General features: G+C 37.3%; 2 protein-coding genes across 2 annotated transcripts; both read right to left on the reverse strand.

Moving 5' to 3' along the window:
• Positions 1–5,057: 5,057 nt before the first annotated feature.
• Positions 5,058–18,569, reverse strand: mccc1 (methylcrotonyl-CoA carboxylase subunit). The gene is made up of 20 exons (XM_081606025.1): positions 18,431–18,569; positions 18,231–18,336; positions 17,740–17,783; positions 16,592–16,731; positions 16,414–16,509; positions 15,357–15,478; positions 15,131–15,278; positions 14,932–15,053; positions 14,742–14,853; positions 14,502–14,583; positions 14,296–14,423; positions 13,710–13,893; positions 12,873–12,982; positions 11,669–11,885; positions 11,510–11,596; positions 10,542–10,591; positions 8,963–9,100; positions 7,942–8,049; positions 6,832–6,903; positions 5,058–6,393 (listed from the first exon to the last, which is right to left on the reverse strand). The coding sequence occupies exons 2-20, from the start codon at positions 18,284–18,286 to the stop codon at positions 6,265–6,267; spliced, it is 2,145 nt and encodes a 714-aa protein (XP_081462151.1). The 5' UTR covers positions 18,287–18,336; positions 18,431–18,569; the 3' UTR covers positions 5,058–6,264.
• Positions 18,351–25,522, reverse strand: lamp3 (lysosomal associated membrane protein 3). The gene is made up of 9 exons (XM_081605826.1): positions 25,507–25,522; positions 25,195–25,295; positions 24,408–24,462; positions 22,743–22,826; positions 21,830–21,912; positions 20,996–21,121; positions 20,823–20,895; positions 20,557–20,727; positions 18,351–19,514 (listed from the first exon to the last, which is right to left on the reverse strand). Exons 1-9 carry the CDS (start codon positions 25,520–25,522, stop codon positions 19,375–19,377), a joined length of 849 nt encoding a protein of 282 aa, XP_081461952.1. The 3' UTR covers positions 18,351–19,374.
• Positions 25,523–26,160: the final 638 nt, after the last annotated feature.

Raw genomic sequence — 26,160 nt, forward strand, 5'->3', positions numbered from 1 at the left:
GGGCAGTTGGTAGAGCTGTTGCCTTGCAGCAAGAAGGTTCTGGGTTCGATTCCCGGCCTGGGGAGTGCACGCATGCACATGGAGTTTGCATGTTCTCCCTGTGCATGCGTGGGTTTTCTCCGGGTACTCCGGTTTCCTCCCTCAAAAACATGACTGTTAGGTTAATTGGCCTCTCCAAATTGCCCCTAGGTGTGAGTGTGAGTGTGTGTGTGCATGGTTGTGTGTCTCTGTGTTGCCCTGCGACAGACTGGCGACTTGTCCACGGTGACCCCGCCTCTCGCCCGAAACGTTAGCTGGAGATGGGCACCAGCAACCTATCCGACCTATCCCGACCCAATCTGTGAAAATATTGGAGCCAGTGCGAAATAGAAGCAACCAATCAGAGCCAGGAGGCGGGTCCTAGCGCTGTCAATCACTATCTTCTTCCCTTGCAGCTAGCGTAGCCTGCTGTGAATGCTCAGGCTAGTTCCTATAGCCACAGATGACAACGGATAAATGATTTTCGTGTAATGTAAGTTCTTACAGGAATATCATTAGCACCCTCCTCCTGGCTCTGATTGGTTGTTTTTGACCAGAGCGGCGCATTTCTTCAGCAATAGTTGAAGAAGTTTAAACAGATTATCTGTGTCATACTGTAATATTATGGTGACTGCTGTTTGTAGCCTTTATATAAAATGTTTTTTCTATATTACCACCTTCTTAAAATATGGCTTTTTATATTTATTTGTTTTTTACAAATTTAGGCAAAAAGAAAAAATCTCTCAGGCCGTTAATATAGGAAGGTGATATTTATTAAACTTTGACCATGTCCTGGTGGTTTAAGACAGATAAGTGAGCCATTGTTGTCTGGAGAAATGTACCAAAAACAACCAATCAGAGCCAGGAGGAGGGCCTTATTGCTGTCAATCAGCCTCATGTTGTAACTTACCAGAAGTCTGAGATTTTCATGTTAGAGTATTTTTGCTACAAAGGAATGCTGTTAAAATGTTACTTTTATTATTAAAAAAGGAAACTATTTGCATCTTGTAATGCATTTCTAATATTGTATGAAAAAAAGGCCTAAGTGGTTAAATGAAAATCAGCAGAATGTGCCAATTTTAATCCAGTTAATCAATGAAAATATTTTTTATGCTTTCAGATTGTGTTATAAAGTATGATAGACTTAGAGTCTAAATAACTGCAGTAACTGTGAGATGTTTGTGGATATGTCCCACTTTCAGCCTGAAAACATGCAGTGGTTAGCTGCAGGAGGAGCTAATGCTAATGATCCTGTGTAATCGATGTGTGCCACTGCCAGCAGCTATATTTGGAGCAGAACAGCTGCAGCCGCCCGCCTCTATCTCTCCACCTCTCTCTAACTCTGGTTAGTGGACGAGTCTGGATGTTTTCCACTGATCCAAATGCAGATATTCTGGCTTTATAAGGCGGCTCATTCAGCAAATTGTTTTGTTTTCCATCTGGATTCCCTATGTGGGCGTCATGATAGTAAAATAAATGAAAGTATGGGGTTCAGTTCATGTTCATCGTCGATGTGACGCTGCAGAACTACTGAAGCGCTTTATGTTGTTATTGTAAAAGCAGACATGTTACAAACTCTGTTTAAAAAGGCAGATTTCCTCTGAAAATCCAGGATTTAATCCGCTGCCTGCTGCGCTTCACCCCATGTGACAGTCAGTGAAATCTCTAGTTTACGCCGACTTACGTAAGGCCACCGCAGCGCCAACATCTGGGACCTCCCTTCCTTCTCACATCTGGGCTGGAGTGAGCCTGGGGCTTTCAGGCGGGAAAATTATACGATCTCTTGCAAAATTCAATCTCAAAAATGCTTCATTGATATCTTAAATAATCTAATCTAATCTAAAAATATGTTCATTACATTTTTGCACAAAATTATTCTTGGATAATGAGATTATGAGGTTTTTTCAGAATGAGCCGTTTTGTACAATAGCATGACAGACATCACAGATGGAAAGAAAAGAGGGAGTACATTCCTGCCAAAACAAAACAAAACAAAACAAAAAAAAATCTGAAATGTTGTAGAATAATCTACAAAAATTTCTAGAAGAAACAAGGAAATTTCTGAATTAAAATTTTTCAGAAATTTCTAAAAGTTGAATATTTTTGAATTTCTAAACAAAATTTCTAGTTTTTTCTAGGGAATTTTTATTATTCTAAATTTTTTTTTTTCTAGCATTTTTTCCTGCAAAAAAAAAACATCTTATTACCACAAAATGGTTGAATGTTGTTTTTTTAAGTGCTTGGATTGTTTTTAGAAGCAGATGAGACCCAAAGGGACGTTCAAAAACATGCAAAATTAAGACAAATAAATCCATAGAAAGAGAGAAAATATAGAATAAAACCAAAATACTCATTTATTTTGATTAGATTTCTGGGGTTTTACCTCTTTGATTCATTTGAGGTCTTTGTAAGCACGAGTTTCGGCTGATGGTCACAGACAATTGGCTGCGTTTTTGTAATGGAGGCAGGAGAATGAGAGCCACTGATCCACAACAGCCTCAATGTCGTTTATGGAAACGGATGATGGGAAGGCACAAGATAATGCCTGGCCGCTGTCCCAGCTTTGTGCAGAATTTAATTTAAACTGCAATCTTGCAAGTGCCTGGAAGAGCTTTTGGCTAACATGTTAACATTCACTGCCATGCTTCACGGGAGACACCAGTCCTGCTGCAGGTCTGGCCTCATTACGTCCTGAAGACTTTGTTTGGGGAGTTTCTGCAGTTATTTTCAGTCAGAAATAAAGATTTCTGACAAGAAGCATGTCATATTGTTTAGAAATGGAAAAATACACGAGCACAGCCAAACAGTAAACTATGTGTTTGTCAAACATTTAAAAAATATATTTAATTTTGTGAAACAAAATTAAATCACAAGAGCAAATTAATTACCTCACAATTTAGTTTTCCATCCAATATTACAGTACCTTAAAGTATTAATAGAGGGATTTTATTCACATTTTGTCATAAATACAAAATTAAATGTATTTTAATGGGATTTTATCTAATAAACACAATGTAGTCTATATGTGTGAAGATGAAGGAAAATAATTATATTCATAAATAAAAATTGATCTTCTGAGTCAACAGTGTAACATAATTTAAATGTCAATTTATTAAAACTAGAAATAAATACAAATGACTTACTAAACATAAAAATTATTATATACAGTGTTGGTATTGTAATAATACAGCAAATATTAATATTTTTTTCGTAGTTTTTAAATTCTGTCTGAAATTTTGTCATTAAATTGCAGACAGAATTTTATTTGGACAAAATTATTATTACATAAGATACTATTATACAATAAAGATCTAACAACTTCATATTCTGGATTTTCAAAGTTAGTAGAAAAGATTTATAGATTTAAAATACTGCAAAAAAACATGTTCAAGAAAGAGTCAGGAAGTTTACAGGTTTCATTTTTACTGCAAAATTTAAAGGATTTAAATAATTTTTTTATGTAAAATTAAATAAATTATGACAAAATTAAACTGCAAGTTGGCTTTTATTTTAGATTCTCAATAATATAAAGTGATACAATTTTAAAATAAATCCTACAAAATTCTAAATTGAGGCAAAATTAAAATCTGGATGTAAAATTAAACCAACATGAGCATTTAAGTAATAGTTACAGAAACAAACCCAAAAACAAGCAGATCACAGAAACACCAAATAAATCTTAATTTGTATTTTTTTAAAACATAAGTACAAAACAGAAAAACAGAAATTGGATTAAGGTAAGTTTTTAACTCTGCAATGATGTTTTCTGATAAACTTTTCATCACTTTAGCTTCCGATATCTCACCTCTGCTGTGTTTTTATTCCAAACAGCCTCATTACTCAGCAGATTATTAGTAACTTTTACTTAATTACTGCTTTTGTTGTCTGTAAAAATCAGAAATAAGAACGAACCGCTATGAAATCCAAAGGTTTAAACCAGGGGTCCCCAAACTTTTTCCTGTGAGGGCCACATAACGTTTCCCTTCTCTGGTGGGGGGCGGAGTCAGTTTGTAACAGAAAAAATGTTAACTGGTTATCACCTGCGCTGCCGGAAATTGTTGTGCGTTACTCGATTGATTTTTACCCAAAAACCGTTAGTGAAACGGTCACTGGGACTGACTAGTATATATTCCACTGAGGGAAAGTAACTTTAAACTTTCACATAAAGTTTTGAAATATAAGCTGCTACTTACAGGCATTGCTTGGAAGAACTGGAATGCGGCGTTCATAACAAACACGTGTGTTCATCTGCTCTACCGCTAGCAAACAACCGTACTGATTAATTAACATAAAAGTCAAGCAGTTCCCCAAAAGTCCAACAGATGGCAGCAATGCGCCATGCAAAACAAAAAACCCACAGTTTACAGGACACACTTCCTGCTAAAGAGCCCCCTGGTGGTTGAAGGAAAATCCACATATAAACCGGAAAATACCATCCATCCATCCATTTTCTTTCACCCTTGTCCCTCAGTGGGGTCAGGAGGGTTGCTGGTGCCCATCTCCAGCTAACGTTCCCGGCGAGAGGCGGGGTCACCCTGGACAGGTCGCCAGTCTGTCGCAGGGCAACACAGAGACACACAGGACACACAACCATGCACACACACACTCACACCTAGGGACAATTTAGAGAGGCCAATTAACCTGACAGTCATGTTTTTGGACTGTGGGAGGTACCTGGAGAAAACCCACGCATGCACAGGGAGAACATGGAGACTCCATGCAGAAAGACCCCAGGCTGGGAATCGAACCCAGAACCTTCTTGCTGCAAGGCAACAGCTCTACAATATATGAAAAAAAATCTGAATGCTCTTCAGATGTTGTTGTTAAGAATTAACTGTTAATTGTTGTTGTTGTTGTTGTGTTGTTCAGGGGGCCGGACCAAATGTGGAGGCGGGCCGGATCCGGCCCGCGGGCCGTAGTTTGGGGACCACTGGTTTAAACTATCAATGAAACGACCAGTGAAGAATTCCCTCCTTGTTAAATAAATAAATACGCACCTTTTAAAGAGTGTTTGTTATAAAACATCACAGGTGGCTGGATGTATTTAGAAAAAAGAAATCATTTATTACAGTATTTGACAAAACTAACAGTTACAATCAGCTACAAACAATCCAGGAAGTGAACGCAGAGAATAAGGCCTCACCGTCGGTAAGGAGAGAGAAACCCGTCAGAACGTCCTGCGTGTGAAAATCATCCGCTGGCGGAGAGAAACGGAAACAAACATCTGTCTGCTGAAAGCAGCGACCCACTTATCGAGCAGCACGGGGTCAACCTGGGGTCACAGATTTACACCAAGAATAAAACATCCTCCCTCAAAATCCCTCTGGAGTGTTTCTGATGCGAACGTTGAACTTCTGACATCTGATTAGTAAAAATGTTGGAGTTTGAGGTTTTTCTCATGATTGAGTTTTAGAGCCACGCTAAGAAAATGTAAAAAGAATTTAACTGCAAAATTAAAGTCAAAAAATTAGAAAGTTGTGCAACAACTTGTGTTATTTTGGTTTTGTTTGCAAAATGTGGTTTTATTCTCACAACTTTTTGTTTTCTTTTTTGCTTTATTCTCACATATTTGAAATATGAATAAAGTTTCACATTTCGAGACTTTAATCCCAAAGTATGATTTTATTTTTGTATTATTCCGATTTTATTCTCTTAATTTTATTTTTTAGTTCTTTTCCTAGCATGGCTCTGATACTCCTTCATGTTTTCCATGAAAATGAAATGAAACCTTTGCTTTTCTGGGAACTTTAAGTTCAGTAACGAAGCACCATAAAGACCTGCTGAGTCGCAGAGAAGAGCTCACACTTCATCTGGAAAAATGAACTTTTTTTATCTCCACAATAGACAACTTTGAGCAGAGTAGGAAAATTATTTAATCCACCAGATTCTAATGAAATGTCTAATAGCTGTTGTGCTTCCTGCTGTTTTTCTTTCGTTTGCCACTTTTCGTGTTTTGTGCTCGTTTTGCTAGAAAAACTGCACGTTATTTTCACATCTTTCTCTCTTTTATGTGTCAAGTAAAAGCAGGAAAATGACACCAAACTGAAGAAAAGAGGCATCCTGACACACTGACTGCATCCTGAAGGTGCTGCGCATGATTCAGTTGAAGAATAGACTGGTTCAGATTCTGATGCTTTCATGTGAGTAAAAAGGAAACTTTGAAAAACTTTGCTGCTCTATGACAGGAGATTCTGACTCTCACTCAGCTTGCCTCCTGCTCTTCTTCCTGTCGGTGGGTTTGAACGTTTACTGGCTGCTCCCCTCTTCCTCCTTCTCCTCCTCCAGTTCCACCAGAGCGGCGTGCCGACTGGCCTGAGATCCCTCGACGAAGAAAACCTTCTTAATCACGCCTGACTTTGGCGCCCGGATCGTGTGCTGCAGAGACAAACACCAGCGCCGTCACAAACGCGCTAAACCAGAGGTTCTTAAAGAACATTAACCTTTGACCTCTGATGATGATGCAGAATATCTAAAGAAACAAACTTTTAGAATGTTTTTTAATCGTCATTAAATAATAATTTCATTCGTCTTGCATAAAAGCTGCATTACAAACTCTGGTTTTATTTTTTTAGTTTTAAATACAAGTTAAAATTAAGTATTTTAACTCATATTTTATTGTAGAAAAAGACTGAAAAACAGAAATTATTTAAAAATTTAAGATTAATTCCTTTTTTGTGTGCATTTTTTTCATCTTCCCTCCAACTTTTTAAAGCCACCACAGCGCCCCCTGGTGGCAATCACTTCAAGAAGCCCTGTGCTAACCGTCTTGTGTGTGTGTGTGTGTGCGCGCGCGCGCCCGTGCGGGTTGGTCACCTCCATCTTCATGGCGATCATGACCATCAGCGGGTCTCCAGCCGTCACCTTATCTCCAGCCTTCACCAGCACCTGGACATAAACAGGAAGTAGGTCAACACGTCTGAGAGAGACTGAAATGTAATTTCAGACCTCTGCGGTCGCCTCGGTGCCGGAGGTAAACATTAATAAACTCAGAGATTCAAATAAATGAAAAATAATAAAGAGAAAACTCTCCTGAGTTGTAGTTCAAAAAAGAGCAGCCAACTCTCACAATCTGCTGTTTCACTGCTTTAACGTTTCAAAAACAGATTTTTCTGATACCACAGCCTTAGAGGTGCCATATTATTCTTCCTTCACCAGGTTAGGATGGGTCTACAAAACATGCTTATTAATTTTTTTTCCAGCAGCCATTGTAGATCGGTCAGAAACGTTGAGCAAACCTGCAGGGTTCCGTTTGGGTTGCTAGGTAACGGGGCTGGGCCGTTACCTAGCAACCCCAGGTATGAAATGTATAAAATCTGAGACAATCAATAAGGAATAATAAACCTTAATCTCATTGAAACAATCCGAAGTAATGGTGTTAAAATACAACGTACAAAGAAAGTTACATAAAATCTCTAAAATTTGCTCTTGCAAAGTTTTCTGACACAAATAAAAATTATTTTAGTAATTTTAACTGAAATAAAACAACAGAGGTTGAGTCATATTTAACTTCAGGCAGTGAGGAAAAAATATATATATATACTAAACTCCTACCGTTTTATTTCAATTAAATTTATCAAACTTATTTTGATTTGCTTAATGACAGAAAATGATGCAAGAAATCTTTTTTAGAATTTTTTATTTATGCTTTCAGATTTTTCAACCACCTAAAAAAACAGAACTGTATCTTTTATTAGGTGGTTTCAAGTGTAATTAATGTTTTCTAAATTCCAACATTAGATTGCACCCCGTTACCAAACTGTGCAGTTCAAATATCGAGTTCCGTCAAGGACTTTATGCAGAAATCAAGAACAAAGAATAATTAAAATTCAAGCATTTTCCAGGATTTCAAGCAGAAAATCAGCCACATGTCCAGTCAGTATGTATGGAAAACAACAACTAGCGCCATGTTGCGTCTTTGCTGACCTTCTCTATGGTTCCCGTCATGGGGGCGACGGCGCCGCCCTGCTGGCCCGACCCGCTCACACCGGCCAGGTGCTTTGGCACAGGAACAGAAACCTGAGCGCTTCCTTCCTGTAAGATTAGACCATCCAATCAGCTTCAGGCTTCAGGTCAGATTATTTCAGTATTTTATGTGTTTACATTTGAATTCCTACGATTTCTATCAGAATTTCTTCTGATTTTGTAGGTTCTGATTTCAACAAACCAGGAAAATGAAACACGAAACAAAAGAGATTAAAATGTAAAAATTAGAAACAAACTTTTAAAACTAAAATCTGAGTGAATGAAACAGTAAATTTCAATCTTGTCTCGTGTTTCTGAGCAGCAGTGTTTGGCGTACGGTTGAAATGATTAATGGATTTTTCAAATATTGAAATATTAGTAATCAATTAACAATATTTCAATATTTAAAGCGTTTGGACTTGTTTTACAATTTATAACAGAATTTCTGATCTTGTTGGTCCTGATTTAAAATTTTTTGGAGTAAATCAGAATAATCGTGATTAATTGATCATTTAAATATTTGTAAATTAATTTAACTGATTGTTAACTGGAGTGTAAAGACTCATAAAACAGCCATTTGCTGAAAACCCTCAGAGCAGTAATTAAGACAAAAATGTTAAAATAAGTGGCAGCTTCAGTTTCATCTGGTTCCAATTATGTAAAAAATAATTTATCAAGCATTTTTTTGCTATGCAATTATAAAAAATTAAAAATAAGCAGATCAGCTCTACACTGTATTGATAAGTGAAGCAAAAAGAGCTGAGCTTTCCACATATTGATATTGAAGTTGAATTATTTGCTACAAATGATCAAGAAAAAATTATCCACATTTTTATGTATTTATAACGTTTAATAAAATATGCTTAAGTTAAATGAAAAGTCTGCAGAATGTGTCTTTTCATCTGAATAACTGATTGATCATCAGAATAGATTAACTGATTACTAAGACGACAGTAATTTGCGGCCCTGGTTTGGATGGTACCATGGAGAACAGGTGAACCGTGTCGTCCAGAACCACCAGTTTGGGTCGGGACTTCACTCCGTTCACGGAGCAGTGGAGGAACGAAGCGCCGCCCTCCAGCTCCACGGCGCCGGTCACATGGTACACCGCCTGTCCAACCTGCAGCCAGAACCCACAGGCTCACTTTAAAATGTACATATAACATTTACTCTAAGTCGTATTTTTAACTTTAAATTAGAAGAAAAACACTTTTCTACAAATTCCCATCAGAATCCCAAACGTTTCCAAAACAAAAATGTGCAGCTCTCTAAGTTTATGAAGGCTCATTTAAAGGTTTTTACTTTTAAAAATATCTCTGGCTGACAAAAAAAGCTATTTTGTTTAAATACGTATAAAAATAATATCACCCATCACATATATTTCACACTGCAGCCTGAAGTGACCCAATTCCGATTTTTATTGACGTAATGCGACCTGTATCCGATCTTTTCATGGCAGTGTGAACAGCTCAGGTCGGATTCTTTTCAGAATGTGACCCATATCCGATACGTATCCGATTCAAATGCGACCATAACGTCCAGGTCGCATTCATCCGAACTGAACGTCACTGATTCTCAACAAATCTCACTATTCTGCTCCTGATACGCGCAAGTGGGAAGAAAAACAACAACCATGACGGATTATATGAGGATTAAGTTTGTTAATTTGCTGCTCCGGTTGGACAACAACTTCAAATATATAAGCTAAGCTCCACCGTTAGCCTCCATGTTTACTTCCGCAAACACTGAGCTCTTCTTCTTCTTCTTTTTATGGCGGTTGGCAGAACACTGAGAACGCTGACGCTATGGCGCCCTCTACTGCGCATGCGGGACACTTCAGGTCGTTTGCCCGTTTACACTGCAGAACACATACAGGAAGCATTTACTGGCAGTGTGAACGACCCCAGCAAAAAAATCGGAATTGAGTCACTTCAGGCTGCAGTGTGAAGCACAGAACATGAAGGACAGACAAAGCTCTATTTCTAAGTTTGCTTCTCCCGTTTTAAAAATCGATTTTAATGCTAAAATATTGAAACTGTTGACATTCATGTAAAAAGTTATTTCATTTAGTTATTTTTCTTCATCATCAGAGAACAGAATGAGCGTAAAAGTTATTATGTTGCTACTTTTAGAACAATCTCACCACTAAAAATAGGAATTAAGTCGTCATTTCATGATGTTTCTACTGAAACAAGAAGCTTAGAAAAAATATACTTTGTTAAATTTCTTTAACTTAAATGTCAATTAAAAAAAAGCCTGGATTTGTTAAATAACTTATTCACAAAACAAACAAGTCACTCTTAGAAAAACGGAGATGCTGACATGATCAATCACATTTTTATTGTAAAAGATCATAAGAAACAACTTTATTTCCTGTAATCGTTTTGTAGATTAGTGACAGGAATATAAAAAATCTCAGGTAGATTATTCTGAAACAGCAAAAGTTTAATATGTTTTAAAGCATAACTGGGGTGGCAAGGAACAAACAGGTTTTACAAAATATTAAACATAATAGGACTTAAAAACAAATCTGTATTGAAAGCAGAGACTTTGCAGCTTACCTGCATTCTGTAGCTTCCATCCGAGTTATATGTGACGACAACATCGACCTCTAGAAATAATCAAGAAAAGGAAACAACTTAAACTCTGGTCTGGGCCACGTTCAGCACAGCGAAGCGTTTTTAAGACTGAAGAACGGATGAACGTCTTAATGCTCGTTTAAAACTAAACAGCAAAAATCTGAATGAATACCAAAAAAATCCCACAGAGCAGCTGGGAAACAGGCAAACAGCTGATTTTAACATTAAAACTTTTTAATGTTGATCAATCTGGTAAATTTTTATCAAATTTTTGGTTTTTGAAGACTTTTTCTTCTTCTATTTATTTAGAGTTTGAGTTCATGTTAACGATAAAATTAGATTTAGATTTTTAATTATGAAATTAAAGCCATAACTTTACAAAAATAAAGTTTTAATATTAGCAGAATGATTTTATGAGCGCTCCAACATGGAAAATTAATTATTAAAATTATTTGAGCATCTTGCAAAGTTATACTTTGGTACAAGTTTCATAAATAAGGAAATATTTAATCTTTGAAAACACACATTGAGCGCGCTACGTCTGGTCGCAATAATGCGATTCAAGCCTTTTTTCACATTAAAACAACTTTTTTCTTCAGTATTTTGGTCTAATTTCTGGTACCGATGTGTTAGTGCACTTGAAATCAGACTAAACTAAAAGTAACTTTTCAGCAAGACATATGAGCTTGTTTTGGGGAAATAATTCCTTAATATTGATGAAAAAGTACTAATTCACTTATAGCTGGTACTTTTTTGTCAATATTAAAGAATTATTCACCTAAAACAAGCTGATATATCTTTTTGAAAAGTTACTTGTAAGTTAGTTTTGTCTTATTTCAAGTGCATTAAGATGATTGTTAAAGAATCTAGACCAATTTTGTGTTTTTGCAGTGCAGAAAGATGCCATAAATCAACCTGCGAAAGTAGAAAACTGCATGTTTCTCGCTCACTTTTGTCTCCCAGCTGCAGCCTCATATTTCTGTTAAACTGAATGTTGTTCCTCCAACCACTGCTGGAGCCAAACGGTGAGAAGGGATCTAAAATAAAAACATCAGAAACATTATCTTCTCCGCCTGCTTTTGCAGAAACGCCCTCCGTATGCTGCTGACCTGTGGAGGCCTGGGTGAAGGCCTCGGTGTGCTTCCTCTCCTGCAGCAGCAGGCCCAGGGCGGCCTGGCAGAGCGTCTCCCCGGACGGCGCTCTTGGAGCGGGGAAGAGGTCAGCGTGGTGCTGAGGGATGAAGCTGGTGCTCACGCGTCCGGCCTCGAACTCGGGGTGGCCGGAGAGGCTCAGCAGGAAGTCTATGTTGGTGTTTAAACCTACAATCTGACAAAAACGACAAGCAGCAGAGATGATGGACAACATCGTCACATTCTTTCTAAATATGTTTTTTTTTATTTGGAATTATTATTTTTTTTAAATCCAATCAAACAAAGTTAGTCTCTTTGAGATCAGATAACATAACTACAGCCACAAGGGCGCCCTCTAGAGGCGAGTGCAGCAGTTTTATAAAAAAAACTGTCCTATTATATCGCAAGGAGTCATTTGAATTGTTTGCCAAATTACTTTGTAAGATGTTCTACATTGCAAAAACAAATCTTATCAAGCGTTTTTGTCTAGTGATTTAGTGCAAATATCTTAGTTCACTTGAAATAAGACAAAACTAACTTACAAATAACTTTTCAGCAAGAAGTAGGAGATTCTCTTAAGTCAATATTGATTTCAAAATAATTAGTTGAACTGGAGGATTACGTCACTTACAAAATTACATTTTTCCCATTTTATAAGTCAGATAATCAGCCAGATAATCAGTTTATTGCTTAAACTAGATTTGCTTAAAAATCTAGTTTAAGCAATAATTCACCTAAAACAAGCTCCTACTTGTAAGTTAGTTTTGTCTTCTTATAGAAATGTACTGACATATAAATATTCACTAGAAACTTAACCAAGCAATAGTTGGTACAATTCGTTTTTGCAGTGTAATTATAAAATATTTTATTTAGCAATAATGTGACTGTTAAATATGTAGATTTGTTCTGTTGAAGGCAAATAAACTGTCTATTGGTTTGTAAATTAGCTTGTTCTGCTGGAGTGAGATCTGAATAATTAACTATCAGACATGAATGTAATTAATTACTAAACTCATTTTCACCAATTCATAATCTGTTAAATCATGGTTACATCAACCTGTCCAGGAACTGCAGGTGGAAATTAGCATTTTTTTTTGCTATAACCTGTATCATGCATCTTATTTTGAAATGTTAAGGAGATGCTGTATATTGTCTCTGCGTAAACAAATAAACAGTATCTTACGTTATATTGTCGTAAACAATATCTCAGCTTCTTCAGCGCAGCAGATCGGTCTTCTCCCCAAACTACAAGCTTGGCGATCATTGGGTCATAGTGGGCAGAAACCTCGTCACCTGGAACCAAAGCAACAGGAGAGCTTCAGGTTTTCTGCACAAGTTCATAAAAACAAGTCAGGCTCTTCATGCCTACAAGGTAATGATTAATGTGTTCATCTAAAGTTGACTAATTGCATTTCTCCTGAAGTAATAATAAAACTTCTCTGCATTAACTCACGACAGCCCTCAAAATCAACTTTATCAGCGCCATGTTTTTTTTATCATGTTACAATTTTTCCTCTGCTTTTCTGTCATGATATAATCATGTATAAATATGTAACAGTTCTCTTGTTGTTGGAATGAGAGACGTTTACAATGTACTGCACAGCTGCTTTTTGAAACGCCAGAAAAGATGGAGTAACTTTACCCCGACGTCTTAACTAGAGCGCCTTGACCTCGGATGTAACCTCTAATCCAGCTCCGAGTTTCCACTTCCCAGGAAACTGAAACGCAACATTTGGTGAAACTTCAGGAACCTGGTTTGTCTTTATATTTCGAAACAGAACCGCGTAAAGTGCATTTTGCATCCACCACCCAACTCTTTTAGGACCGTTCGTCCTTTTCGTTCTGTAATAGTGCCGCCATCTTTAATTTCTGTACCAACGGCTCCGCTTAAGGATGACCAGCAGCGCCCTCTGCTGGATGGAGGCTAAACTACAACATTAACAGAAGCTCTAAGCAGAAATGATTGGAAATAATTTTAATCTAATAAACCACTAATCGATCATTAATTCTGTGTTAATACCTTCTCTGACGCCGGTTTCTATGCGGGTGTACTGGTCTGCTGCAGGCGTGGACAGGTGCAGCAGTGGCCCCGCTCCAGGCAAGAAGTCATTGTTTGGGTCCTCGGCGTAGATTCGGGCTTCGAAGGAGTGGCCGCTTAAGGCAATATCCTCTTGGAGGAGAGGCAGCCGCTCCCCCGCTGCCACCTGGAGGAAATGTTTCATTAAAATTATTTACTATCAGCTGATGGGACCTGAGTGAAGTTGCCCCCCCTTCATCTTCCAATCAGACAAAATTGGAGTCAAACGTTCGTGCTGCTTTTTCTTTGAAGATATTAATGAAAGTTTGAAAGGTCAATCAGCCTCCATCGTTACCCAAATCTAAAAAAAAAAAAAGTTTTGTTTGTGCAGCCATCATATTAAAGATATTAATAAAAAAGTTTCAAGGCAAAAGCAAAACAATCAAAAACTGTTTGCTACACAAACATAGCAGAGTCTTTAAAAAGATAACGGCACAAATGTAGCACAACCATTTGACACCAATTTTGTTAGATTTGAAGAGTGTGGGGGGACTTCACTGCGGTTCTGGGTTTGGTGGTTCTGCCTCACCCGGAGCTGCCACTCCACCAGGTCGGTTCCTGTGATCATCTCGCTGACTGGATGCTCCACCTGCAGCCGGGTGTTCATCTCCATGAAGTAGAAGTCGTGCTGGGCGTCCATTATGAACTCCACTGTGCCTGCAAGACAATGAACAGCATCCATTATGGTGGTGCTTTCCGCGACAGCAAAGAGGTCAAAGGTCGCTGCGGCCTCACCTGCTCCCACGTAGTTCACAGCCTTGGCTGCTCTGACGGCGGCCTCTCCCAGTTTCCTCCGAACATCAGGACTGATTCCAGGCTGGGAGGAGATTCAGAAACAAACAAAACAATAAAGATCTAAAAGTCAATTATTCCTGGAAAGTTGCTCCTACTTCCTACTGAATGAATGAATGAATGAATGAATGAATGAATGAATGAATGAATGAATGAATGAATGAATGCCCGGCGTTCCGTTACCCCTGGAGCCTCCTCGATTATCTTCTGATGTCTCCTTTGGACACTGCAGTCCCTCTCAAACAGGTAGACGGCGTTTCCATGCATGTCCCCAAACACCTGAACCTCTACATGTCTGCAGGAAATAAATGAAAAGAAAAAACAGGCATTCAAACACAATCCAACCTGAAGTTAAACCTAAAGCTTTTACTACCTGGGATCTTCGACAAACTTCTCCACCAGCATCACGTCGTCGTTGAAGGACTTCCTGGCTTCCCGTCTCGCCGACTCCAGCTGCTCCAGGAAGTCGGAGTCGGACCGAGCGATTCGCATTCCCTAAAATATTTCAGGTTGTTTTATAGTGGAAATAGCTAAAATTATGAAATTTCCTTTAGTTAAGGGTTTCCTCTCACTTTCCCTCCTCCTCCACGGACTGCCTTGATCATGACCGGAAACCCGATCTGGGAAGCCTCAGCTTGCAGCCTCTCATTTGATTGGTCCTCTCCATGGTAACCGCCTATGATTGGCACCCCAGCGGCAGACATGATGTGTTTGGACGTGCTGTGAATGAAAATAAGTTAATTTTTCTCAGGCTGTTTGAATATTTCCAAATAAAAACCCGGGGCGGAGGTGGGTCACCTCTTGATGCCCATGTCTCGGATGGCAGAGGATGGAGGTCCGATGAAGATGATTCCTTCCTGTTTACAGGCCTCAGCAAACTCTGTGTTTTCAGACAGAAAGCCGTAGCCTGGATGGACCGCCTGGAAACATGAACACAACACATTTAGGCAAATGTGAACCAAATCTGCTTTTTGGGGGATTTTTTTGCCCAAATGTGACTAACATCCAGAGTTTGGTAATAATTTGTTACATTAACTTTGAGTAATTTTAATTTTGGGGAAAAAAATACCTTTACGGGTATATTTTACTACAGTTTACTTTACTTTTACTTGAGTAATTTTATTTTTAAGTATCACAAATTTTATTTGAGTAAAATTTCTGCATTCCGATGTTTTCACAGCCCAGGTAAAACCGATGTGTGTCACCTCCATATGTGGTACTAAATCAGATGCATCGGATTGCTTTCAAAGCGACTGCAGTCTGATCGATCATGTCGCATTTTATTCGGTTTTTACGTCATTGACGTGAGACAACCGTCATAATTCTGCACCAGAAAAAGCTAGAAGCGGTAAATCAGGACGAAAACAATGGCTAAAATTTCTAATTATGAAAGAAGAAATTATCTGATCTTAACTTCGAGTCAGTGAAGGGAATCCCATCAATTCCCATTCCCGCCACTCCGAACAAACTTCCCTACAGAAATTTTAGTCAATTCTCCACAAAAAGCCGTTGCTATTAATTCTGCTTTACTTTTATTAGCTTACTTCGTCCTATTATGATTTTATAACGATACTGTCAACTACCTTTGATGGATAAACTTTTTAAAAATCGATCCATAAAGGGCGGAATCCATTATTACTTCCGTAAACAGAGCGCTGACGTGTGACGTCAATGTTCTTCTTCTGCGCATGCGGGTTGCTTTGGGGACCGAAACCGTTAACACAGAAGTTTGATTTCGGTCGGAAAAACGAAATTGAGTATCAAGGCTTGCTGTGTGAACGACGCATCCTTAAGTTACAAAATACACATAAAAATAAATAAATAAATAAAATCTTAATTAAGAAGCGCTACTCACATGGGATCCGGATCTTTTGGCCACTTCCAGAACTTTCTCCATGGACAGGTAACTTTGTTGGGAAGGAGGCGGTCCGATGTGGTACGCTTCATCCGCCTGCAATAAACAAACTTCAGGTCTGATGGAGAATATAATATAAAAAAACAAGAGTATCATGAAAATATAGCTGATCTATCACCATGGCAACGTGCATGGAGTGTCTGTCTGCGTCGCTGTACACCGCCACAGAGCGGACGCCCATCTTTTTGGCAGTTCGCATCACACGACACGCAATCTCTCCTCGGTTGGCGATCAGAACCTTTTCGATTCTTCCCACCTCTGCAGAAGTTCAAGAAAAATCATCTCTATTCATCTGGAGTCCGTATAAGCACACATTTATTTTGTTTATCATAAAGACATGCTCAAGTATTAGGCTTTTCCATTCTAGAAGAATAATAGACCTTTGCATATTTTCAGGATTTAGTGATTCATAGGAATACACTGTAATCCCATAAAGTTTCAATAGTCCCAATAAAATGTCCAATGTAAAATAAATACTAAATTATTATTTGGGGACTATTCACAAATTTGAAAAATTAAAAACATATATAAAGTGAGAATCAGGACAGGAGTTTTACATTGCAGAAATATTCATACCCTTTAATTTTCTTAACATTTGATAATACAAACATGAACTGCTTTGTATTTTTATTAAGATTTGATGTGACAGACTAACACAAAGTATAGTGCGTAACTGTGAAGTAGAAGAAAAATTATACATGGTTTAGCAAATATCAACCAAAATAGTTTATAACTCTCCACCTTAACTATGCCTCTCCTAAATCAACGTAAGCCCAGTTATCAGAGGATAGCTTAAAGACAGCAAATTTAAAGATACATTTTTTTTAGCTACAAAGGAGTTGTTTAAATTAAACGTAAGTATGGCCTAGTCAAAGTAAAAACCTAAATGTAATTAAGTACTGTAACAGCACCATTTTGCAAAAACAAATGAGTCCCTAGATGTGCTGATAGAGACATGCCTCAAAAGGCGGTTCTATGAAATATTGACTCAAAAGTACTGAATAAAATACTTTTTTACTTTCGTCTCACAATTATGCACTTTGGCCAGTCACATTAAATCCTAACAAAACACACTGAAGTTTATGGCTGCAACATGACAAGTTAAAAATCATGATTACACATGGATGTCAACTAAAGAGATTTCTGTTTTTAGAAATTAGAAATATATAACATAGACGCGATAAGCTGACCTGTAATAATATTCATAGTGATGATTATATATCACTCTTATGGTCCAGAAATTAAATTATGTGATTGTTCTCTCACCTCCTGAAACAAACCTCACTCCTCTTTTGGTCCATAACAGCTTCCTGAGGTAAGGAAACAACATGGGTTTAGTTTTTTAATCTACATCGTTGTGAAGGATGATAAAAAAAAATCACATCTATGTGGTTAAGATATTAGATCAGATAATTTAAGCAAGAAAACCTCCAGATGTCAGATGTAAACAAACTGCAGCAGCCACTTTAGCATTCTGCTAACTTTATTTAACCTTGTTCAGTTAATCTCTCATTTACTGGTTTTCACAGTTTGAATTACATCTTAATTCATGATGGAAAAAACAAATTCAATTAGAGGAGATAAGTTGTGACTGTTGAAAGGTAAATTATGGTTTTTAGAGCGCATCTGAATCCTTAACACAGAGAGAAGATAAACTGCGTGCAAACTCGAAAGCTAACACTGAAAAGCTAACAATTAAAGCTGATAAATGTTGAGAATTTCTAATCGAAGTTAACCTGGTAAACTGTCGTACTCACTGTGTGAATATCCTCAGACCTTGCAGTGTTGGAAAACTCAGAATAACTGCAGCCATTGCTACCAGCTGCTGCTAAGGCTACAGCTACTAGCTACCTGCTTGTTAGACTGAGACAACAGCAGAGGAGCAAAACGCAAAGCTTTAATCTAAAAACAAATTATTTACAATCAAATCCAATAGCAATATCTGAAAACAACTCACTTAAAGAAATGAAACGCTGTACAATTAAATCTCATTCAACATGTTCGATTTAGCTTTTTAAATTTTTTATTCATTTCAGACCCTACTGAGCACCCGTAGAGTGTTCTAGCCAATCAGAAAGCGAGCTAAGGAGGCGGGGAGGGTGCTGTAGTTACAAAGTGTTAACACAAGAGGGGGGTGTTTCTCTGTTCCACTGATGGCAACGGTAGAAAACTAAAAACTACCGTTTATTTAAAAAAAAGATTTAATAATATGGACAAAAATTTCAAATTTGTATTCAAAATAAAATTATTTAACAAATATGGCCTAAATCAAGCTTTTTTTTTTGAAGAATAGATAATGAGTAAAAAATTATAAATATTTGAATAGCTTGTGGACAACATATGGACAACTACGTTTAAATTTCTGGCGTCCATTTCCGGAGATTTTGAAAATTCAAATATTCGATAGAAAGAAACCTTAAAAACTGAAAATTTCAGAGTTCTAGAAGTCGACAAAGTTTGACTGAAAATTTTGATTGAAATATATTGAAGGTTGTGGTTCTAGACCGACAGAAACTGCTGCAGTTTATGGGACTAAGTCTGTCATTCCTTTAGTTTTTTTCTAGTGCAGCTCCAAAGAGGGATAACAAAAGTTACCATTGATATTTCTTTATACTTTAATGTCTATTTACAGAGTGAGTTCCAGAAGTGAATTTGGCTTTCATTTTAATGTTCTAATAGAAATTTTTCCCTTTATTTGATAGGTGAGTTGGAAAAAAATGCCACAATGTGCTTTACATGAGGCAACATCTCCATACTTTAACACTGAAATTGAGCAACAATGATAAATAAAAATGCTTGTTAAAAAAACAGAAACATAAACACTGATATAAAACTGTAAACTGCACAGCTTTAGTTAAAAGTTTTAGACGTTTAGAGGATTTAAAAAGTGAAACATTAAGTTCAGAGTCTCTCATATCCTGGTGCGCGGCGATCTCTGATGATCAGGAAGCTCAGCACGACGCTGAGGACGACTCCGGTTGCTATGGACCCGATGATGATGGGAACCGCTCTGTGGTTGAAATCAGCCCAGCACTCATCCTCTGACACACAAGAGAGGCAAAAAGTCAACATTTAAAAATACTCAGCAGGTTTTTGATAGAGTAAAAAATGCCATCAGACAGAAAAAAAAGAAAAGTTATATCCAAATATATAAGGAAGAAATAATACAAATGATTAAAAAATAACAGATTCAGGCAGAAGAAATACTTTCCCAAATCTGCACATTTTAAATTTGATTAAATGAAACTAATAGAGTTAGTAATGTAAATATATTGTATGTTAGAATTAAGTAATTCCAGTGCAAAATTATCATTTGTATAACAAAGGTTTTGCACAAACAAGACGTCTCACTTCAACTTAAATTGCTTTACAAATTTTTTTATTTGTGAAGTTTAGTTCCTCACAGAGGGTAGAAAATCCTGAAAATTTACTCAAATAAAAGTAATGATACTTTATAAAAACATTACTAAAAGTAAAAAGGAGTGTGGTAAAAGTATTTAAGTAAATGTAATTAGTTCCTACCCACCTCCTTTTGGTAACGAGACTCTTATCCCTCCAATGTCTTATGAGCTCTTTTCTCCTAAATGGTTCTTAATTTGTTTTTTAATTTAGTTATGCAGGCTAAGGTCATATTAATAATGGAAAAGTTAAAAAAAATATTTATCTAGTCCTCTTGTCACTTTAAATCCAAATAAGCTGTTGCTGGCCTCCTGCACAACCAACAAAAATACAACAAGTGGTTTCTGGATGGCAAGTCAACAACAAAACACTTGTGTTTTCCAGTAGCCATTGTACAGCGAATACAGCCGTAAAACCAGATGACAGTACGCTGGAGCTCTGTTTGGGTTGCTAGGTAACGGTGACAGAGGTTTTTGAAATGACTCATTTTCCAGACATCAAACTTACTGCTAAAAACCATCTGCATGTGTTTTTAAGTGCTTGGACTGGTTTTAGAAGAGACCCAAGTGGAAATAGAAAAACGTGAATTTTGAAAAATAGGTCCACTTTTATGACTTTTATGTCCACTAGATACATTTTTTTTTATCACTTTATGATGCGTCAGGTTTTCAGCCCTCCTGCTACCTTCTCTGAACTGCCCATCGGGGACACCGAAGGCCTGCATCTGCAGATGAACCAACTTGATCCGCAGCTCAGAGGAAACCGAAAGGAGCAACTCTGACGTACACTTGAAGCTTTTGTCATTTGCTGCTTTGAAAAGCGTCTGGTTGGTTAGAAACCCAGAATATGTTTTATCTGTGAAGAAAATAAAGCCGTAAGACAAAAACAATTAAAGCTTTCATTTTACTGTTCCAGATAAAAAGTCTTCTGTAATATATCTGAGCTCTCACTGGGGCATCCTTTGCAAACAGGTAGAGGGAACAAACGAGCCGCCAGTTTGGTGACAAAGAAATTATTTTCATCCTGTTGGAAAAATAACCAGACAATAACATTTTACACACAAATTAACATGTTTATGCCTTAAGAAAATCCTGCGCAGTTAAACTGGTTCCTGTTTTGTTACTTTTCTGAAGGTGAACTCCAGACGGGCAGAATTATCCGGCAGCATGAGGGAGAGAAGAGCTTCATCTTTGCTGCATTTACCGCTCAGCAAAACCCTGGACGGATCCAGGCTGAAATACCAGTTTGTCTAAACACACAGAGAGAGAAACGGTTCGAGTTATATTCATTAATAATCTCAAAACTGATGCTACACGGATGTATTTAATCCCACGTGTCAAAGTTGAGGCGCGAGGGCCAAAACGAGGGCCCACCAGAGCTTCTTATGTGGCCCTGTCTAGACTCCAGAGGGAAGCATAAATATAACTTTCAAGACAACAGCCGTGTGCTTAAAATGTTATTTTGTCAATCAAATCAAAGCAGTTTTTATCTGCATTCTTGCAAATTACATCACCTGATCCCTCCAGTGTTTTACGATTCTGCGATCAAGTAGATTCACAGAAAATCAACAGATTCCTGCATTTTTTCACGCGAATGCTTTATTGTGAGTTTATTGCAAATATTCTGCAACACATGTCAAAAACATTGGGGTAAAGCTACATTTACCGTCATACATATAAGCAAATATCGCAAAATATCTTTGAAATATTTAGAATTAACACACAAAAAGTGATTTTGATTGCAAAATAAAAACTAAATAAAACAATCGCAAAATTCTGGAGGGGCAGATCATTGTAAAACGATGTTTGATATTTAAATTTAAGAACTGCATGTCGAATGCAGACACAGCTACTCATTAATACTTTAACAGTTTCAATGTACTCTGTCAGAACCGACCCAGAATGAAAATGAGTTTGACACACAAACACACCCTGCTGAATGATTCACAGCTTCTCACCTTGTTTTCGATAACAACATACTCTGCTCCCATGTTGGCTTTAATGCACGGCTGCCCAGCATAATCTCTCACCATGTAGCTTCCTGAAGACGCAACAAATGCAAGTGCATTAAGTCTGTGGTTGGACAGGTGGCTTGAGACAAGCAAACAATAAATGACTGCCTGAATATATTTGTTATGTTTCATTCTTTACATCATGTTGAGCTACACTGATGATGACAGAACAAATTTCACTCAGTTTAACTAAAATTCTTCCACTAGGTGTTTTTTTTAAATCACATTTTAGGTTTATGTAGTATTATTTTATAGCTAAAATACTACATACAGAACCTACAGAGCCATTTTCAGGCGCATGAAAATGGCTGCAAACTGATGCCCAGTAATACAAACATCTTTCCTCAATGGTAAGTCAACAAAACACTCGTTTTGTTTTATTACAGCAGCCACTTCAGAGCGCACACAGTGGTAAAAACCAACCAATCGTTCTGCAGCTCTACTCGGGTTGCTAGGAAACGGGCCTGGCCTTAGCTGTGGTTGCTAGGTAACGCTGGAGTGCCCGCGCAATGTTGCTCAACAATCCGCAGGTTTTTCTAACGGCAAAAAAAAAAACACATTAACTTATTGAGAAAATCAACCGGGTGGTTTTTTTTAAAAGCGCTTGAGTTATTTTTAGAAGCAACTGAGACCCAAATGGAAGTAAAAAAAAAACGTACAAAATGTGAATTAATACGCTCTGAAATGCTAACATTTTCAGCCCTGTAGTTCATTCTTCTGGAAAGTTCTTCCGAAGAAAAGTCCAGACAGTTTGAGAAAACCTCAATAATGCCGCCAACACCTCCTAACACGGCTTGTGCCATCCTCTTTGCAGCTTTTTATTTATTGTTCTCGTCATAATTCAGGTGACGGGGCTCACCAGGTGTGGGAATGGTTTCGTTGTGTTGAAGAACAGGCCTGTAGAAAACGGCCTCAGAGCTGCCGCTCCTCTGTAGGCGGAGACCTGATGAACAAGGAACTTTATCACTTTTAATTCTGAAAGTTTATTCATTTGATGCTGCAGCAGAAACAGCGTGAGAAAATGTGAGGATGTCAGAAAAATGCTTAGATTTTCAACAGAATATATTTTATTATCCCCTAGGGGAAATCTGTCGTAATAGCAGTTGCTATATATATATAATAAATACACATACAATACATATAAACAACTGGAAACGTAGACTACAGACAACTGTTTAAAAATAACACACACATAATTACACCAGAAGGAATATGAATATATCTTGTACCAGAGGTCTCCGAAGTTTAGATACTTATGGTTTCTACAATTCAAGAATTGTCAAAAATCACCACAGCAAATTGTTGGTGCAAATGGAGAGTTTTTATATTTCTATAGACTTTTTAGGAAAAATTTTCACCAATATGAGCTTTTTAAAAAAAAGAAAAGGAAAAATGTGTAGACAAATCCAAAAGTTACAAAAAGCACAGAATATTTGTCTGTAGTTTAGCAAATTTTTATTTACTTATTAATTTGATAGTAACTGAATCGCAACCGTGCAGTCAGTGCCTATTACACTACAACAGTAAGTTGGTTTAAAGATACTGACCCATATCTCGATGTTGCTTAGGATAAGATACATTTTAATTAGAACAATGGACCAAAAAAACTGCCGACATTTCTCATGAGACGAAATGTCTGCAGACCGCACACATACTGGACACAAACTGTTTTTTACCTTCAGGATGGCCCTAGAGAGCCGTCTCTCTGGTGATGAGAGCCAACATCAATATGATTCATATCTGCATTAATTTAACCTCATCTTCCTCTTTTGAAAAAAAAAAACACTGTACATATCCTTACTTAAAACAAACCATCCATCCATCCATCCATCCATCCATCCATCCATCCATCCATCCATCCATCCATCCATCCATCCATCCATCCATCCATCCATCCATCCATCCATCCATCCATCCATCCATCCATCCATCCATCCATCCATCCATCCATCCATCCATCCATCCATTTTCTTGCACCCTTGTCCCTTAGTGCGGTCAGGAGGGTTACTGGTGCCTCTCCAGCTAACGTTTTGGGCGAGAGGCGAGGTCACCCTGGACAGGTCGCCAGTCTGTCGCAGTACTTAAAAGAAATAAAAAATGTATATATTTTTTTTAGTTTTCAGATATTTAATTCAATGTTTTCATCGAGAGCGAAGTGAAGTTTAGTTTTATTTCTAGTTTGTGTGCACAAACATGGCGAATGCAGCCGATTCAGTGGAAACACTGCAGTTGCTTTCATGTGGCTTAAACCCACAGAGTGAGAAAGAACAAAACTGAGAGACCACCGAAGCTATCATCACTGCATGCGGGAGGAAAAAAAACAAGATAAAAGTGGATATTTTATCCATGAACATGGATTTGTGTAACAAAGTCTGATATCTGACTTGGTTAATCTGAACCAGAATCAGTATTTCTACCCTTCGGCGGTTTTATGAAAAGATGTACAAATCAAAAGAGAAACCACAAGGTCTGACCTGGTTCCTCAATTTAAACCAAAAATGTAGTGAAAAAGCATCAAACTTACCTGGAAGAAAAGCAGTTAAAAGGAAAACAACCAGTCCGCTCACATGGGACTTCAGCTGCATGGTTAGAGAAGAAATGTGAAGGTAGATTGGTGACAGATAGGAAGTGCAGCTGTGGTTTGCTCTGTAAATGTGAGAGCAGCTCAACATTTAAGAGAGGCTCATGAAGACAGACCACAGAAGCAGAAAGACAGTTGAAAAGTTCGTCTGCAGCATCTCAATTTTCCACTTACTGAGTAAATTATGGATGTAAAGAAATCGCAATGCAAGATGGGAACTTTAACTCATTAAACGGTAAAAAAATAAACATTACATGTCAAGTTCAATGCAGGATTTCCTTTTGTCTTTAAATAGGCTTAGCAGCATCGAGAGGAGAGAAATAAAAAGCATCAGCTTGTTGTGTGAAGACAAAGTTTGTTCTTTTTGGTTTCTTTGGTCAACTTTAACTTAATATACTTAAAGTACCAAACTTAATATACTTAAAGTACCAAATTTAATCTAGTCTAGGTTTTTTGTCCAACTTAAATGTTTCAAATCATCAAATAATCAATAAAACTTGAATACCTACAAATCATGTTAAAATGCAGACTTAATTTAATGGAAACAGTACGGTAGCTGAAAGAAACTCCAAAACACACACACACACAAAAAAACAGATGAAAAACGCTTAAATCACAGAAAATAAAAGTAGAAACCTACAACCACAGAACAATGCTGTAACCGCACAAAACAGAAGAGAAATGCTGCAAATAGCCAAAATACCAGGAAGTATAAACGCTACAAACTCACTCCACATGACAGAAGACCTCCAGGCCACCAGGGGGAGTCGACCACCGAATCACAAGGAACCAGACTCTCAGTAAAGACGATGAAAGAAAAGGAGTGACACACTTTATGCGTTTTTCAAACATTCAACATCATATATTATAGAGAAGCAGCATATTTACGTGTTTTATCCACTCTGAACCAACATGGGCTAAAAGGCCGCTCAGCGAGAAAGAAGCCATTACTCCTATACACAGCTGGGCGATAAACTGATTTAATTAATCCAATTTGAAGATTTAATTTATGGAAAAATCAGGATTTTTTTCACCAGTGTACTCCTTGCGTTTCCCATAGTTACGTGTGATGTAAGCAGGTCCAGGGCGGCCATCTTGTTTTGTAGCTTCTATTTATTTGGACTCTGAATTCAGGTCAACTCTAAAATTGAATATTTGGGCAAGACTAAGATTTTGTTTATTTTTAATTGCAGGAATAAAGTCATAATGTTACCAGAATAAAGTAATAATTTTATAAGATTTTTATGAGAAATATAGCCATACTTAGCAGAAGTACAGATGCTTGTTGTTGGAATTTTTTTCCACAATAAATTCAGTTTTTGCGCTCGCTGCTAGCTTTTAGAAATCAACAAAGTTGTTCATGATCATGGATCTGAATAACAAAATCTCTAATCATAGTGTTTTGATAGTTTTTTTGGTTTAAATACTTAAAACCTTGAAAACCAAGAGAAATCTCTTTACAGTGCAAAAAACTAAATTTAACCAAGTATTTTTGGTCTCATTTATATTGCATTACATCTTTACTCACTTGAAATTAGACAAAACTAACTTATAAGTAACTTTTCAGCGAGATATAGGAGCTTGTTTTAAGTCAATGATTCTTTAATATTGATTTATTGAAGTTCTGGTCCCATTGGCAGATTATTTCACTTGTAACATGGAGAAAATGTTTAAAGTGACATTATTTGCCTTTGGA

Source organism: Poecilia reticulata, chromosome 4, assembly GCF_904066995.2.
Source record: "Poecilia reticulata chromosome 4, P_reticulata-male-v2, whole genome shotgun sequence".
In the NCBI taxonomy this organism is placed as follows: Eukaryota; Metazoa; Chordata; class Actinopteri; order Cyprinodontiformes; family Poeciliidae; genus Poecilia; species Poecilia reticulata.